The sequence below is a fragment of the Castanea sativa genome, chromosome 8 (assembly GCF_040712315.1).
Source record: "Castanea sativa cultivar Marrone di Chiusa Pesio chromosome 8, ASM4071231v1".
Lineage (NCBI taxonomy): Eukaryota > Viridiplantae > Streptophyta > Magnoliopsida > Fagales > Fagaceae > Castanea > Castanea sativa.
Window position 1 is genome coordinate 49,621,627 of NC_134020.1, and position 18,964 is coordinate 49,640,590.

The 18,964-nt window shown below is 36.3% G+C and overlaps 3 protein-coding genes across 3 annotated transcripts; 1 reads left to right on the plus strand and 2 right to left on the minus strand.

The window, feature by feature from the left end:
* Positions 1-2,863: 2,863 nt before the first annotated feature.
* On the minus strand, positions 2,864-5,236 carry LOC142607484 (calmodulin-7-like). The gene is made up of 2 exons (XM_075778998.1): positions 4,926-5,236; positions 2,864-3,680 (listed from the first exon to the last, which is right to left on the minus strand). The coding sequence occupies exons 1-2, from the start codon at positions 4,999-5,001 to the stop codon at positions 3,307-3,309; spliced, it is 450 nt and encodes a 149-aa protein (XP_075635113.1). The 5' UTR covers positions 5,002-5,236; the 3' UTR covers positions 2,864-3,306.
* Positions 5,237-6,880: 1,644 nt separating this feature from the next.
* LOC142606488 (uncharacterized) lies at positions 6,881-7,288 on the plus strand. Its single transcript, XM_075777827.1, has one exon. It carries the CDS (start codon positions 6,881-6,883, stop codon positions 7,286-7,288), a length of 408 nt encoding a protein of 135 aa, XP_075633942.1.
* A 7,186-nt stretch (positions 7,289-14,474) lies between these two features.
* LOC142608332 (uncharacterized) lies at positions 14,475-17,686 on the minus strand. The gene is made up of 9 exons (XM_075780087.1): positions 17,576-17,686; positions 17,358-17,477; positions 17,162-17,229; positions 16,294-16,402; positions 16,143-16,211; positions 15,874-15,931; positions 14,947-15,182; positions 14,795-14,846; positions 14,475-14,678 (listed from the first exon to the last, which is right to left on the minus strand). Exons 1-9 carry the CDS (start codon positions 17,576-17,578, stop codon positions 14,611-14,613), a joined length of 783 nt encoding a protein of 260 aa, XP_075636202.1. The 5' UTR covers positions 17,579-17,686; the 3' UTR covers positions 14,475-14,610.
* Positions 17,687-18,964: the final 1,278 nt, after the last annotated feature.

Here is an 18,964-nt window from a genome sequence, read left to right on the forward strand (position 1 = left end):
ATTTACTCCTCCCCACCTTTTTCAAAAGAAAGTGGGCCTGGTTCATTATCATGCATGTGCTCAACCCTCTTTCGACCCATCTTTTTTTAATGAACTGACAGTTTGAAAGATAACATTATACAAGACTACTACAAGTAGCAAGTAGCAAGTTTTTGAGGATCACAGAGGTAATCAAAATACATATGTTTTAACTACACAAGATTTTACTAAACCAAAAACACTTGATAGAATAGATTTGAAATGACATCTTACCTCTCATTATTTAAAATCCACATATTAATAATAATAAGGCTCAGTCTTAAATTTTCCTATCACCTCACACATGACCCTTAAGAAATTTTGGAGATTGTGGTGAGGCCATGTGTGAGGTGGTAAGCAAATCTAATATTCTAATGGTAATGTGAAATTGTTGTGAATTCAATAGGAAGAAAGTTTGTTATTTCATTCCCTTTTCAAGTCATTTTAAACTAATGATTGAAATTCAAACCATTCTGATTTTAATTTCTTCTATTCCCGTAGTCCGATTATTAAAATGGAAAAAAAATTGCATTGATTCAATTCAATACTCTTGAGATTTTATTAGTATAGTGTAGTCTTACATGCAATGCCAGTTATTGTACATGCCGGAGAGAGAAGTGGCAATTGTGAACCATGACATGAGCCATGAGTAGTGTTGCTGTTAATTAAAGGATCCAACATTCGCGATTACGCCTACGACGACGTTTCTTGCCATCATTAACCTTGTCTTCCCTTGAGACACCGCCACCCAGTCCCTGGTTCTTCTCTGCCATTTTCCTTTGCCTTTTTCTGAAATTAAATTGAATTTAGTAGACATCAAATTACCAGCCCTTTCTTTGACATGTACAAAAATCTCGTTAACTATCATTTGTTATTTTATCAAGGACTAAGCCGAAGTCCATCAAAGATCAAATAAAACCATGTTTTGTTTCTGAGAGATAGTGCCATTGCTCATTACCACTAGTGACCTTTGATGCGCTCTAGCTAGTTTCTTGCTTCTTTTTATCTGATATAACAATTGACAACAAATCCTGTGACAGACTCTATATAGAATTAGAGATGTTCCACTGAAATATATAGGAAAGTGACCATTTTCAAGCCACTGGGCCCAGATAATGCGGCCCGCAATGTTTAAAATATTCTTTTTAGGTATTCTTGATTTTTTGTTTTTTTGTGACCGACGTATTCGCGTTCAGTGTATTAGAGTGCACTAATACACTGAACACAAGTCGTGGCCCTTTTTAATTTTTGTTAATGTTTGATACTTGCTATTATTATAAGAATATTAGCATTATCTTTTAGCACAAAGATGCGATGTGATAAACCTTCCTTTTGGGACAAAATGGACTCTCACCCTTACTCTCACCCCACAGTATGTTATCCTCCACAGAATATATCTGGAAAAAAAGTTAAAGATACCCGTCCACAAGTGTCGAATACCCTATTCAGCATTGACAATTAGATCCATTTTCTCCAACTTGCTTTTCGACCATCTTCCTTGGTATTCTTAAAATCTGATTTTCCCTCTTCGCACCTTTTTCATTCTACCGGTCATACAGAAAAGGAGAACAACTTTTCCAGCTCGAATCATTTGCATTGCTATTGAGACATAGCAGGGATGGTTATAAAAGAGATATGAATCCAAACCGGTTTGTATGCAATTTCTTACAGGACTTTCTTTGTCCAAGACAATATTAGAACAGATTGAATTTATTTTTCATGTCGAATTACCCAACTTGGGGCATAGGCAACCAGCCTAGATTCTTTTTCTTTTTTCTCGTCTCAATTTTTTATGGCTAGCTTCCGAATCTAATGCCCACGCAACCACCCAAAAAAAGTATTTGAAAAGCCAAAAAGAAACAACAAAAAAAAAAAGGATTCTAAAGCCACAGGCGTGCGGAATCACGACCAATAGAAGCAATAGGTCTTTAGAGTGACAAATATACTAAGCGTCAGAAATAAGATTTTCCATGAAAACCTACCAAATGAATCCATATGGGGCCAAAATAAGGGCCCCCCCCCCCCCCTCCTTATCGAGTATAATAAATTCCTAACAATTTCAGAAAAACCAAGCCATCGAGATTTTTTCTTTCTTTTTTTTAATAGGTAACCATCGAGAAATTTTCATTGGTTGAGGTTTGATTTTCCAAACCGTGGAAAGCAACATCTAACATCCCGAAAACGTATCCAATCTTCTCTTTTTTGGTCCTTATGAAGCCAACAAGCTAGATAGGACAAGTAACACCATAAAAATCACAAAAATAAAAAGCGGGTGAGGATCCTTAGGAACCCTACTCGCAATAACATCCCCACCTTCAAGGAAGTTTAGTTTTCTCAAGCAAAAGAATAATTTATGCAATAATGCCATTCAGCATAAATTACTCGTTCATAGCTAAGACTCTTTAACTCTTGAGCACCATTAGTCAAAAGGCATTATGGAAACCTCTTTTTTTTTTTTTTGTGTGTGGTCATAAATGCACCAAGTGAGCTTTGAACTTAGACCTTACCTTTCCCTTCACCCCCTTTCTTTTGAAGAAGGAGGTGGTTCGAGTTTGAGCTTTATCGGCTCATCATGGAACCTCTATGAACACCTATGATGTATCTAGATCAAAAGGAAAGGATTAAACATGAAGGCATGCTAGGCACATGCACACATGCATAAAGAACAGCATAATAACTGACTGGCACTAACCTTCATCAAGCAGATACAGATCATGATCTGGCTTTCCCTAACAAGATGATTTCAAAGTAAGGAAATACTATGTGAGAGAGAGAGAGAGAGAGCAAGACATATCAGATACAAAACCTGATAAAAATTCCTCTGGTTGGGCAAAGTAAACTTGAATTGACAACCAAAATTTTCAGTTTGGATAAATAATAAAGGATCATACAATAATACACTGATGCAATGTCCCCAGAAAACAGAACATACAAAGAACGGAAGATAACTTCAAATATTAACAAAATTAGTCACCCCATAAGCAAAACATCAGATTCATCCAATTGTTCTAGGTTCATAATATCAAAGGTAGAAAGAAAAATACCAAGAGTAGAGTAAAAGACACTACACCCAAGCTACTAAAACAAGAGACAGAACAAACAAGCAGATACTAATGAACAGTGCCACAAATAATGCAAAGAAGAAGAAACAACCAACCAACCATCCAAAGCTAATGATACCAAAAGATGTCCTAGTGGGAAATAGAAAATCTTGTCAAACTTATCTGCCCCATTCCCTTTTATGTTTTCTTAATGCTTTTTCAGTTTTTAGTTTTAAAAGATTGGTCCTCACTTGGCCATCATGACTTTGACAAACTCCTCGTAGTTGATCTGGCCATCACCATCCACATCAGCCTCACGAATCATCTCATCAACTTCATCATCAGTCAGCTTCTCACCAAGATTTGTCATGACATGGCGAAGCTCAGCTGCAGAAATGAAGCCATTCTGGTCCTTGTCGAACACACGGAAGGCCTCCTTGAGCTCCTCCTCTGAATCAGTGTCCTTCATCTTGCGCGCCATCAGGTTAAGGAACTCTGGGAAATCAATGGTACCATTTCCATCTGCATCGACCTCATTTATCATGTCCTGCAGCTCGGCTTCTGTTGGGTTCTGCCCCAATGACCGCATTACGGTCCCAAGTTCCTTGGTAGTGATACAGCCTGTAGTTAAAAATTTAAGAAATATATCACATTATCAGTATTAAATTTAACTAGGCAGATACTGTTGATGCAATTTCCAATGAAAAGAAAATTTGATGCTACGTCAGCTCATTAAGCCAAGCTTCACTTCCCAATACATAATCTAAAAAAGAAGCCAACTTTTCCAATTGCTTCCATATTATCAACCACGCATCAGGCCATCAGCAATTTGAGATTAACATAAATGCTTATAAGTCATGAGCAATCTGAGATCAACATTTTGAACGCTTAATTCTAAATTGAAATGAAAAGGCATGTTGTACACATCTTTCCCGTTATTTTCTGACTAATGAACTAATGGATCGCGTACAAGCTCCAGAACCATTCATGATAAACCCTCAAAGTCAATTTCAAAATCTCTCAAGAATGCTAGCTAAAGTAACTGATTCTTTCCAAAATTACCTAGTTCGTTATTAGAAAGTCCTATAGAACATTTGGTATGACAAACACTTAAAAAGAAATCCGCGTCAACCTAATATCTTTTCCTTCAATATACGACCATCCATTTTTGTGAAGAAACTAATACTACATAGTTCATATTTCCCGCGATCCATGTTTCCTAATCTTAAGAGTGCAAGCATAGAGCCAAATATGGATAAACATAGATACATGTCTAGCTTAATAAATTCACAAATTCATGCATAAATAGCCAAATCTTTGCGTCTAAGCTTTTGAAGCATCAGTATAAACTCGTTAAAATTGAAGTAGGAATTCCTTTGAAACTGAATCAAAGGTTAATATAACAGAGATCCTAATTCGATAGACCAATAAAAGTGCATAAAGAACACAATACATCGACGCGGTTACTCTGCAGCAAAAACCTAATAATTTTCCTAATATGCAAATTCATGTACAAACACAGAAAAAGAAAAAACACAAATCACGTTCGAGATTCTACAACACCATGACAGCTAACAAAACAGTTCAATTTTCCAAAAATCAAAAGCCATAACCTAGAAAAACCATCGAAACAAATAGTCTCAACACCAACAGAGATCAACAACGAAATAATTAACCAAAACAACGAAATATCTGCAGATCAAAACACGAATCGACAATTATCAAACCCTAGATCAACCACAAGATATTAAATGTTAAGCGAAAAACAGAGCAATTAGATCTGAAATCAGAAAAAGAAACCGCAAAAAAAAAAAAAGTAAAGTAAAGTAAAGTGCGAAAGAGAGAGAGGGATCTGAGAAAAGATACCATCGCCGTCCTTGTCGAATAGGCTAAAAGCTTCCTTGAACTCGGAGATCTGATCGTCAGTGAGTTGATCGGCCATTTTTGTTGCTTTGAAAAAAAGAAGAGAACGAGAGCGAGCGAGAACGAGAGAGAGAGAGAGAGAGAGAGAGAGAGCTTGTATGTGATTTTATGAGTCACGAAAATGATTTTGTGTGTGACTCTCTCTGTGTGTACAATCTCCGATTTGGGAAAGTAATGGAGGGCTATATATATATATAGCAAAAGGAAAAAAAAGAAAAGGGCCCCAATTTCAAGGCCAAGGCCCAATTATGAAAGCATCTGATTCTCTCTCATCTTTCACGTAAACAAACGCGTGTGATCCTTTTTTCTCCGACTTTTTTGCTTTTTTACTATTTTACCATTTTACCCTCTACTTTTTCTGCATTTTATGATTTTTATTTTATTTATGTTCACTTTTTCTTTGGACTTTTTTGTACTTTAGGTTTATTTTACTTTTTTTTTTTTTTTTTGTGGCTAAGATGGCTTCATATTCCTTTTTCTCTTTGACAAGTTTTTGATGTCTATTCTATTCTATATGTAGGAACCTTTTTTATTTTAAAAAAAATAGAAACCGTATAGGATAGAGGAGACTCTTCTCTAGTCTTCTTTTATTGTATTGAATATTGATAAACATATTAGCCTTTTTAAGGTGGTTTATCTATTTCTTATGATAATTTCAAATGATTATTAGATTCGACACCAAAAAATTATATAGGTTTATCTAATTTTTTCAAATTAAAAATATGAGTCAAATGAACTAGACAACACATTATTCAACAGAAAAATTGAAGTAGACGTACAAACCCATATTCTTGTAAGTCAACTAAATTTTATTAGAGTAAATTAGGTAAGATAAATCATTTATTAGTGGCTCATTTGTTATTACTAATTTACTATAAATAGAGTTTTAATTGTTGTATTTGGTAAGAATAAAGTTTTAACAAATAGCATTTGGCAAATTATGGAAATAAAGTAATTTGAAGTTATTGCCCCCATTGGGTAACCAATTGATTCAACAACACACAAAAAATAAAAAATAAATAAATAGATGTTCAAAATGACATATAAAACTTTTTGTACAAATAAGTTATCATAGTATTATACGGTACTTTGTCTTAGCCAATAAACCAAAATTATAAGATACAAAATAAATGATGTTATTTAGAATTATTATGATAAGTTATCGTTTAGTTGTTTAATAAAAATTATAATAAAAAAAATAAAGGAAAATAAAAACACATAAAAGATTGGTAGATGCTTGTTGATTGGGGTGACTCTAGGTGTGGAAAAGAAAGTTCGAAACGTGAAAACTTGTGGGTGGATGAAATGGGCTATGTATGGTGTCATTGGTGTGCAGTCAAAGATAAGAATATTGCAAATTTAGGAGTTGGACATTCTTAATTGATTAGACATCGAGCACATGTCCCAAGAATCAAGTGGAATTGTATTTTAATAGTTGATTTAAATAGAATGGACAGCAAGAAGAGAGGGAAAAGTGAGACGAAAGAGCACGCATTTAGAGAGATACGAAAGCAAAGTATTGTTAGGAACCACCGAGATCAAGTGAGAAAGAAGATGAGTTGAGATGTAGCGTTAAGAAGTTTAAAGAAAGCTCAGGAGCAAGGCAGTTCACTCCTCCACGAACCTTGGTCAGCTACAAGGACAGTCTGGTGGATGATATCCCAGGAGCTTATGAGCAAGCCTTTAAGCTTGACAATGTATAGGATGATGAAGAAGAGTCTGCCACGGAAGTTGAACCACTAGTAGTAGGTATGGTAGAGATTAAATTGTCCAAAGAAACTAAAGTGCGAATTAGAGCACCATGGTCAAAGGCATTGATAGTGAAAGTGTTCGGTAGAACTGTTAGATTCAGTTACCTCACTTTCAAAATCAATGCTTTATGAAAACCTGTTGCTATAATGGATTGTATTAATTTAGGGAATGATTATTTCCTGTTTAAGTTCTATAATTCTGATGATTATGATAAAGTTCTGAAAGGAGGACCATGGTTTGTTGAAAAGCTTTTTCTGGCCATTAAACCATGGGAGCCTTACTTTAGAGCTTTTGGGGACAATTTAACCTCAGTAGCAGTTTGGGTGAGATTCTCAGAATTGCCAATAGAGTTTTATTACATGGAGGTGTTGAAGGAAATAGGCAGTGCAATAGGGCCTGTTCTCCAGATAGACTCATATACGGCAACTAGTTCAAGGGGTAGTTATGCAAGACTTTGCATCCAGATAGAGTTTAATAAACCATTAATCACTTCGATTCGCATAGACAAGATGGTTCAACAAGTGAAATATGAGGGCATTTCCACACTATGCTAATGTTGTGGGTGGTTGGGGCATAAACAAGAAAAGTGTGGCTATCAGATAAAGCAACAAGAAAGGACTAACAGTGTCCCAGCTGAAACCGAAGGACTGGAAAGGAAGGTGGAGAAATCCTCGGATACGAACTATGGTCCGTGGATGCTAGTCACAAGAAGGAGAAATCTAGTTAAGAATGGACGAGTTAAAGGGTCCATTAAAGAAGGTCAAGAAAGTGATGTCAGCCCCAAGGGCAGAATAGTCCGTTAACAGGTGAATAAAGAAGAATTGGAGACTGAAGTGATAGGGAAATCTTCTAAAGTAGATATGCTTTCTAATAAACCGAGTCCAGCACGTGTGAAGGCCGAGTCGTCCAATCAAGTTACCGTTGAAGACCCAGGTTTTATGGAATCAGGACATGATGTATTGGGAAGTGACATGGAGATAACTCAAAATCTGAGCAAGGGCAAGAGAGGTAATTTCACCTCGGCTTCCAAAGCTTCAAGTAAAAGAACTTTAGGAGTAAAAACTTCTAAATCACTCAAGAGTGGCCGACGAAATAATTATCCAAATCAAGGTGACGCCGACGGTCTCATTAGGGTGGTGCGAAGAGGAGTTGGGGAAAGTGTGGAAGGAAAATTTTCCAAGCACTCCTTCAAGCATCAGGACTAGCAATCTCCCACTGGACCATCAAGTCTGAGGCCTGACTCCCAACCCTTGGTGGAGGTTCATCACGGATTTACCTCTTCTGTCTTGGGAGGAGGTCGAAGCTCTGAGCAAGCAGTAAAGACCATCAGTAGTGCCCTAATTCAACAAATCCGGGTGGATAATACAGGAAAGGAAATTGGTGGTTTTCAGGGGAATGGCGACTGCTCATTTAGGAAATCACCCAATGCTGAAGTTAGTGCAAATCCTGGTTCCAATGAAGAAGTGCGATGTACTACTTTGCTGCAGAAAGGATATGGTAGGGATTCCAAAGTATATGATGATTTGGAAACAAAAATGGAAGAATTCCAATGACCTTTTGAGGAGGATGGGATGGAGTATGGTGGAATCAGCCATAATGAATCCTAATCAAATTGAAGTTCCTATTTGTCAATTCGTCCAAATGAATATTCTCATGTGGAATTTCAAAGGCGCTCTTAATTCGGACTTCAAGAGAAGGGTTTTTGAAATGGTTATGAATCATCGCCCCTCGATAATGGTCATTATGGAGACTAGGGTTGGAGGAGAGAAAGCTGAAAAAATCATAGACAGGTTGCCTTTTGATGGCTTTATTACCACTAACACTATTGGGTATGCTGGTGGCTTGTGGATACTGTGGAATAAGGAGGATGCTGAGATCTCCCCTCTGGCGTCGACGGAGCAAGAGATTCATGCCACAGTTAAGGTATGTGCTTCGAACCTTTCTTGGTTAATTTCCGCTATTTATGCGAGTCCTCATTTGGCTAAAAGATGAATTTTGTGGTCTAATATTGAGGAAGTTGGTCGTTTGCACACACTACCTTGGCTTATGATAGGGGATTTTAATGAAGTCCTTTGTGGTGAGGATAAATTTTGGGGGAGTCAAGTTAGCATTAATCGGGCTCTGGACTTTAAAGCATGCCTAGATTCCTATAGTTTTGTTATTTAGGATTTGCGGGTCCCAAATATACATGGACAAATAAGAGACAATCAATGGATTTAATTTTGGAAAGGATAAACCGATGTTTTGCCAACCCGCTCTGGAGAGTTATCTATCCGAAGGCAGTTGTAACTCATTTACCTAGAATTTATTCGAATCACCACCCAGTTCTAATTGAACTCTGAAAGCCCAGTTCAGATAGGGCAAGTAGACCTTTTCGATTTCAGAGTATGTGGCTGTTGCATCCGGACTTTCAAAGGGTGGTCAAAGAAGCTTGGTTCAATGGGAGTTCTTTGCACCAGGCCACAGTGGGGTCCCAAGAAGGTAAGAAATGGAATACTAAGGTTTTCAGAAATTTCTTTGCAAGGAAGAGGAGAGTTTCGGCTAGGTTGAGTGGGACTTAGAGAGCTTTAGCTAATAATCCTAGTGAGTCCCTTATTCGGCTAGAGAAATACCTAATTGATGAATAATCTTCTATCCTTCTCCAGGAAGAGGAATATTGGGCCCTAAAATCAAGAATTAATGCAGCGGCTTTTGGAGATCATAATACCTCCAATTTTCACGTTTCAACTATTGTTAGGCAGCAGAGAAATAAGAACAGGTGCTTAAAGAATAATGTGGGGGAGTGGATGGACAATGAAGAGGCTATTAAAAAGCACATTTTGATGGGGTTTGGAAAGTTTTACTCCACTGAAATGAGTGTGTCCTCCTGGCAATCCCCAATTTCAGAGCTTGCTTACTGTTCTTTGACAAAAGAGGAAAGTGCTTGGATTGGTAGGGAAGTTTTGGAGGAGGATGTTAAGAAGGGGTTGGGGAGCTTTAGGCCTTTTAAAGCACCAGGACCAGATGATTTGCACGCAGGGTTCTATCAACAATTCTGGCATGTTGTGGGGAATTCTATTTGCAAAGAAGTTATAGCTATTTTTGAGAATGGTAAGGTTCATGAATATCTCAATGAGACCTTTGTTACTCTAATTCCGAAGTGCCAAAGTCCTGAATCCTTGAATAACTATAGATTGATTAGTCTGTGCAACACGGTCTATAAGGTCGTTTCAAGAATCATAGTTAATAGAATCAGACCTCACATAAGTAAGCTGATTGCGCCCATCCAATTAGCTTTTGTGCCGGGTAGGAAGGGTATTGACAATATTTTGATATCCCAAGAACTTTTCTATGCCTTGGATAGAAAGAAAGGGAAGGAAGACTTCATGGCAATCAAGGTGGATTTGGAGAAAGCCTATAACAGATTAGAGTGGAGTTTTGTTCATAAAGTGCTTCATGCATTTCATTTTCCTCAAAATATAATCAAGGTGATTATGAGTTGTGTTACTTCCACTAGGGTTTCAATCCTATTCAACGGGAGTGCATTAGAACCCTTTAAGCCTTCAAGAGGGCTAAGGCAAGGAGATCCGATTTCTCCGTACTTGTTTATTTTGTGCATGAAATTTCTTGGGCACTTAATAGAAGAGAAATGCATTAGTGGGGATTGGAAACCTTTAAAAGCTTCCCGGGAGAATATTGGTGTTTCCCATTTGTTTTTCGCGGATGACTTGATTTTATTTGCAAAGGTGGAGGAGAGAGCTTGTGAGGCAATATCAGAGGTGCTAAACAAATTTTGTGAGGAATCTGGACAAAAGGTGAGCCTTGAAAAATCGAGAATATATTTCTCTCCAAATGTCCAAGATGGTGTTAGAGAAGATATCAACTCTAGATTAGGAATACAGGCCATGACAAATATTGGCAAATATCTAGGATTTCCTATTAATCATAGAGGGGCAGCAAGGAACCGGTTGAATTTTGTTATGGAGAGGGTGATGATTAAACTTGCGGGTTGGAAAGCAAAATTCTTATCCTTTGTAGGGAGGAACGTTCTAGTGAAGTCGGTCATGTCTGCTATTATGAATTATGTGATGCAAGGGGAGGCATTACCAATTCATTTATGCGAGAAATTGGACAAGATCAATAAAGATTTCATTTTGGGGTCCACTGGGGAAAGGAGAAAGCTTCATCTAGTTGGGTGGGACAAAATTATTAAACCAAAGGAAGAGGGTGGCCTTGGGATTCAAGCAGCAAGGGCGAAGAACTTAGCATTGCTTGCTAAGTTGAACTGGAGAATGTATAAGGAGAAGGAAGCTTTGTGGTCCAAAGTTATTTTGAAAAAGTATTGCTTAGTGGACAAAAGGAGATCAAGAGATCCAGACAAGCTCCCAGCCTCATCTAATTGAAAAGCTATTAAGGCTGGCTTCCAAACATTTGCTGAAGGTATATGTTGGGAAGTGGGTAATGGAAATAAGATAAGAGTCTGGACTGACTGCCGGATCAGAGGTAATTCAATTATAGAGCTGATTGAAGGACCTTTGACTCAACAGGAGAGTGAGCTGATGCTTTGTGAGCTCCTTCTTGAGCATGGTCAGGGGTGGAGCTGGGAGATTCTATCCTTTGAGCTGCCTCAGGAGGTTAAAGACAGAATTAGAGCGATTCCTCAAAGTCAAATTTGTAAAAGTGAGGATTTAGTGCTATGGAAACACTCAAAAGATGGGGAGTTTTCTGCAAAATCTGCATATTTAGCTAATATCTCTCATGTTCTAGCCCCCCCCCCCCCCCTTTTAAGGTGCTTGGATTTGGAAGCTAGATGTCTTGCCAAAAATTGTGAATTTTCTGTGGCTGTGCTTGTATAAGAGTGTACCTGTGAAAAATACTCTAGCATCAAGGGGTATCATTGAGGATGCGGTCTGCCCTCTATGTAAAACACTGCCTGAAACAATTTTGCACCTCTTAAAAGATTGTAACTATGCTCGAGAATTTTGGCACAAACTCAATGTCCCACTTGATGCTGTTCAGTCCTTCCTTGCCTCGGATGTGGAGACTTGGCTACAGGAAAACTACATGAGTAAGTTAAGTCATCAATCCTCTATGCCATGGAAATATGTTTTTCCATTTGCCTTATGGGAGTTGTGGAAGCATAGAAACAAAGTGGCTTTTGAGAATATCCCTTTAAACCCCAATCTGTGTAGGCCATGTATTAGTCAAGCTATGAAGTATTATTTTTGTGTGGGGAAAATCAGGGATCAGATGAGTATGGCTGTCATGTCTATCCGTTGGGAAAAACCACCCCCCAACTGGTATAAACTAAATACTAATGGAGCTTCGTGTGGTAATCTTAGGAGGGCAGGAGGTGGTGGAGTTATTAGAGGTAGTGCAGGGAATTGGATAAGGGGATTTGCTAGAAACATTGGGTAATAGCTGAATTCTGGGCCCTCAAAAATGGTCTACAATTGGCCATACAACTTGGTGTGCAAAACTTGGAAGTTGAACTAGACGCAAAAGTCATTGTGGATTTAATTATTTCCAGAAACTCTTCCAATGTGGCCTACTCATCCTTATTGTTTGATTACATATTATTGCTGGAAAAGATTCATTATACCAAGGTGAAGCATGTGTTTCGAGAAGCAAATAAATGTGCCGATGCTTTAGCTAGGAAAGGATGTAATTCTCAAGAGGAGTTTGTAATTTTTGATGTTCCCCCATTTGATGATATATCTGCCTTAGTTTATGCAGATGAGAAGGGGGAAATCTATTGTAGGCATGTAACTGCTAACTTAGCCATTTTAGCTGCCTAGTTTCTATATATATATTTCCTTAGAACCAAAAAAAAAAAAAAAAAATGTTGTATCACTATACGAAACTCTCACTTTTATAAGATCTGAAATATTTCATAATAAACAATGTTATCCTCAATTTATTGGCAACATTCATGAATCAATTTGCAACCTATTGTTTTTTGTGGAAGTTACTCGTCATCGCAAGCAGGCTTGGCATCTTGATAAACAACTTAAATGTTAAAGTTGAATGATCTATTTAAGAGTTTTTTTTTTTTTTTTTTGATGATTAGATAGTTACACTAGGGAGATGAAATCTAAATCATAGACGTTTTCATTATAAATACCAAAATGTGCTATTTGAATTATAAGGCTATTAGCTCTTAAAAATACAAGTTCAATATGAATCAAAATTGTCTATTCAAAAACAATTTCAAGGTGGAAAAATATCAATTCACATAATAAAAATGTAAAATCATTGTTAAAGTCATTACAACAATAAAGTCTTAGTCCCAATTTTTTTTTGTTGATCCTCAATAAATTAGTCAGGATCGACAATATGTATTAGATTTTACTCTATCTTATTATATCCAAAGTCATACTTTCTATTATTTTCTTAATTGACACGTCATTTGTTACTACTTTTAGCAATGCTATATTTAGTCTTCCTCTACCATTTTTAGACCACTTGACTTACATCAACACTTTTTCTTACTAGTGCATTAGTTGCTCACCTTTGAGCATGACCAAACAATCTTGAGCCACCATTTCTCATATTTTCATTAACAAGGGCCATCTCTAGATATGGCAAAACGAGTAAAAATTTGCTAACCTGATCCAACCCAAACCTGAATTTTTTGACCCAAAGCAAAAAAGAAAAAAAAAAAAAAAGGGTTGACTCGTGACCCAACCTTTTTTTGCCGGTCAACTCGACCCAACCCACAATTTGACCTGTGACTTGACTCATTTTTTTTAACTTTTTTTTTTTGGTAAATTTCTTATATGTTTTTTTATGTTTTGGGATGTTGATATTGTATATATATGAAACTTGTGTATTTATTTTACTTATCCTTTGTATCATTCTATATTGGTTAGTAATGTTGAAATTTGTATAATTTTAAATTATTGAACAAGTATTAATTTGCTTAGCTGAGCTTATTCTTTATATGAGTGGTGAATTCAAAGTAATACATTTTACATTAAGTAATTTGCTGCATGACTTTCTAAATGGCCAATACATTTCTTTTTCTTAAAAAAAAAAATTAATGTAAAATTCGAGTCAACCTGACCTGCAACCTGATTGACATGTAACTTGATTGATCCGACTCGTTTCTAACCCACTTAAAATGACCCAATTTTACCTGAACCTGTTTTGACCCGCAACTAGACTAACCCAACCCGACCTGTCCCACCAGTTTGCCAAATTGATTTAAATCAGTACTACCATTTTTGCCAATAAATTAATATAAAAAAAAAAGTAGTAGTAATTTGCTATTTTAAAAAAATTTCAAAAAAAAAAAGCCTCCAACGGCAAGTCGCTTTAACAATTGGCTCGGCAAAATAGCCTTATGGTGTGTCGTACAACTGCGTCCATGACTCTCAGCTTGTTTAGATGCTTGGCAGTTAACACGCTGGGTAAAACCCAGACCCATTTATCATTATTATATTATATGAAATCGATTTTTTTTTTTTTTTGCTAAACAACATTATCATTCAACAAGCAAAAACGATGGCTGTCAGCCTTACAAGCATCCGTTATGACTATAGGAAGACTACACTTATCTAACACATTTTTGGTGCTAGAGCTAGTCGCTGAGGACGATGATCAATTGGAACCCGCTTCAGCCTCAGCCTCAGCCTCCGCTTCTTCTCGACCCAAAAAAGACTCAACCGGCACTAGCAATACCAATACCATTCGCACTAAGACTCAAGGTTTTACTTTACCTTTTTTTACCAACGATGCTAACACACCCACCAAAAAACAAGAGACCAAAACAACGCTACTCTATGACAAAATTGGTTACACATAAGACACTTAAGACTCCTGTTTTGGGCTTAGAACCCCGCTTCAAACATCATTAGTGTTCACACCCAAATTTCTACCATTGTCAGTAACCCTCTTAGACAAGAAGAACAGCGTTTATACAACCATCATTCTCAGGGTTATTTGTCACCTGAGCATATTTTCCTGCGTAAACCACAAAACTAATGAGACATCTAATGAGACATGTACGGATGGGAGTTGAAAAAAAAAAAAGATATGGATAACACTGCCAAGTTAGAAAATCTAGAGGACAATCTTACCCCATACAACTTTCCCAGCAGGTGTAACCAGACCCAACTCACTGACATTCACCTGAAATTCACAGTAACGGGGGAAACAAGCCATGTAAGTCTACTATGTTGACTGCTTTTCAATGGACTAAAGGCAATTAACATTTGCAGGCAAACAGTACCTCAATGATGGTTCCCCTTGTCATCACACCAAGAGAGGTATACATCTGACCATTAGGATTTTTCTTTACTCCGATAATCTCAAGATTGAAAGTGCATTTGAGTTCAGGGTGTGTCACATGGGCTTTGGTGAACCGCAACCCTGAAGGACGAATAAAGCGCTCATACTTCGGGGGTTTTCTTGTAAAAGCAGGACCCACAAATGTCGCTTTTGTGATCATCCTCTTCCATTGCTTGGCTGCAAAAGAGAACAGGCTTAGAGTGCCAACAGTTTTGCTAGTGACTTGATTCACGTTTTCATCATAACAAAACAAAAATCATTGTATTTTTTTGTTGTCAATAATTCAATAGTTAGGGGTGGGGGAGGGGATTTAAACCCTAGATGTCTTCGTTGGAAACACACAGAGGTGTAAAACAAGTTGAGCTACAAGGATCTTGGCCAAAGATAATTGTATTTTTACTCGTAAGTTAGCCACATCTGAGAAACTCTACAAGCTAATCTATGATACAATCAACTACAATAGACACAACTCTTTATTTGCATAGAAAAATCCACAAAATCCACACACACACAGTCCAACAACAAATGTCCTAGAGTTAGCCACAGTAATAGAGGATAAAAGTTAAGAAATATAACCAATCCAACTACCCAAGTCAATAGATTCAAATAAACTGAATATCATGAACTGCACACAGCTATGAGTACTGAACTTCGCCAACTAATAAATAAAGGTGAGAAAACTAAAATGAATCATACAGTATCTTCATATAAATTACAAAGTATATCTTCTAGCACTTCTAAATTACATCTGCTTAACATAAGCCCAAATTGTACAAATGAGATTAACACAAAAATTTAAACAATCACAATTTCAATATCGAGAAAAATAAATAGAAGACATGAAGAATGTGAGTTTAGGAAAACTTACTCTTTCGTTTACCAGTTCTGAGCACTTTGAACATTTCATCTTCAGCCACAGGCCTCACCTGAAGAAGGAAAATAAATTCCAGTCATGAAACTTGTCCAATTACAGGTAATACAAAAGCCCAATTAAGGGATATTGCAGCATAACCACCCTGATTCACCCACACAAATATATACCTGCCAACGCATGCACTCACGCACACACAACACAACTACAAAAAAATTTGTGGAGGTGCAAAATAGACACGATGATGCAAGAAAAGTTGTTCTCACCTTGGGTAAAGGAACTTCCCATTTCCCAGCCTTCTCTTTCCGCTTTTGCTTAATGGTATTGCTGAGAACCTATTAACATTGTAATGTCAGATTGATAAACAGAAAAGAGTCTCTACAAAATCTGTCTTTGAGATTAAAGGTATAACTATACCTTTGCTCGTGTAGTGTTTTCACGATCCAGCAGATAGGCAGGAACAGCTCCTTTTGAGACATCATCATCCACTTTGCGTCTGGTGGAGGATTCCTCGTGCATAGCCAGTCTGTTTTCCATGCCAAAAATAAAAACTTATTATCTAATATCTACTACTAGTTAACTATAAACGAATAACAGGTAAAGATAACTTGTTCATTATGGAAAAATATGTGATTGATCATGAATCACAGGTTGCATTGAGGAGAAGGATAGAGTATTGTCTCAGAGCAACAATTGGTTTTCGAATTCAGATTGGTTGAAGGGCAAGTGATTGAGCTGACACATGCAAATATATAATCACAGGGTTTAAGTGGTTTTATAAGGAAATTCCATGATTAGACGGATTGAGAAAATAGAAACTTCTGTACCACAACGATGCCATCCAAAAAACAAAACACCAAACATATTGAATCATTTTAACATTCCCCAATTTTTACACATAATTCGATAGTTAAAGGAGGAGGGATTTGAATTCTGGATGCGTTTGTTAGAAACACCAAGAAGTGCCAATTGAGCATATTCCCAATTTACTATGCCACCAAACAAGATACTTGAAATTTCAACCAAGATATCTCAAAAAATCCCAAAAATTCTTACTCATATTAGCATTTTTTCCCAAGTTACGAATAACACCACGACCATATTCGTAGTTAAATTATCACAACATAAAATGGTTTATCACTCTCAAAAGACCCAATAACTCATCTTTCACACACAGAATCAGCATCATTCATTTAACATTTCTTATCGATTCGATCATTTAACCAAACACCACACATTCTATAAAAAAAAAAAAAATAGACAAAGCAATAACAAAAGCACTCACGTTTTCTTCATCTGAGCCTTCTCAGCATAACGTTTCTTTGCAAACATCTTGCCCTTAATACCCAGAGCCTGTTTCAATCACAATTCAACCCCAAACCCAACAAAAATTCATCAATCAATAAACTAAAATAATGATAAATTTAGCTCCAAATTCAACAAAACATTTTAAATTTTATATATAAAAAAATTAAAATGACCTTCTGGGCAATCTGAGAGCGCTTGTGGACTTCACGAGCTTCCTTCTTGCGCTTGCGCTCGAAGTGGTCGAGTCGATACCCATATCTCTTTCTGTGAAGATCTATGTAATCTCCTTGAGGCTAATATTATACAACAACAACAAAATCAGTACACAAAATTATGTATGAAATCAACAAAAGGAAACTGTAAAGAGAGAGAAAAGGTTGAGAAAGCGAACCATGGTGACGATGAGTTTCAGAAGCTTGGGTTTTAGAGATTGATTTTGAGTGCAGAGAAAGAGAGAACCCTATGGTCGGTGGTTTTGGGGTTTTAAAGGATCCGAAATGGGTTTAAATTTTAAAAGGGTAAGTTAAAGTTATTTGGATTTTATACTGGGAATTTCAAATTTTGATTTTTTTTTTTATACTATGTAGAATTTTTAATATAGTCTAATCTAAATATATTTGTATGTGTAATTTCCTACTAGAGACTTGAATCCTCCTGAAGACTTGGAGTGTTTACACCATAAAGTTTCAGAATTTAGAAGTGTAAAATTTAAATACCCTCAAACTTTAAGGGGGTAAAATCCAAATTCTGAAATGTCATGATGTAAAATTCAAATACATCCAAACTTCAGGTGGTAAATTTTAAAATTTAAAACTTTAAGATATAAAATCCAAGCACCCCTAAACTTTATGATTGTAATTTGTAATTTGCCCTTTTTAAAACTACAAGTAGACATGACAAACGGTCGGATCAATTGGGTTACGGGTAAAAAAATAGGTAATTTTTAAATGGGTCAATCGGATTTTAGGTCGGGTTGACCCGTAATTTTCAAACGAACAAAATCAATGGCAACCTTTTTAGAGATAATGGACAAAATTAATCAAGGAAATGAGATGCACATGATGCCACTTGTTAATATTATTTCAATTTTGACAGTTTTGAGTATGATTAAAATTCATTATAGTCATGAATTCATGATGACAAAGTCTTCAATGTTAATAATTCACTGGAGACTTGAACCCTGACTTAGGAAAGCTTGGAGTGTTTATATTTTACACCATAAAATTTCAGAATTTAAAAGTGTAAAATTTAAATACTCTCAAACTTTAAGGGGGTAAAATCCAAATTCTGAAATGTCAGGATGTAAAATTCAAATACGTCCAAACTTTAGGTGGTAAATTTCAAAATTTAAAACTTTAGGGTGAAAAATCCAAACACCCCTAAATTTTGTGGTTGTAATTTGCAATTTTCTATTTTTAAAACTACGAGTAGACATGGCAAATGGTCGAATCAATTGGGTTATGGGTAAAAAAGCAGGTAATTCTTAAATGGGTAAATCGGGTTTTAGGTCGGGTTGACCCGTAATTTTCAAACGAACAAAATCAATGGCAGCCTTTTTAGAGAGAATGGATAAAATTAATCAAGAAAATGAGATGAACATAATGCCACTTGTTAATATTATTTCAATTTTGACAATTTTGAGTATGATTAAAATTCATTATAGTCATGAATTCATGATGACAAAGTCTTCAATGTTAATAGTTCACTGCCAAAATGTTTATAATTACAAGTTTATAATTACAAATTTATAACTTCAAAGAGAGATACATCCTAAGAAGCA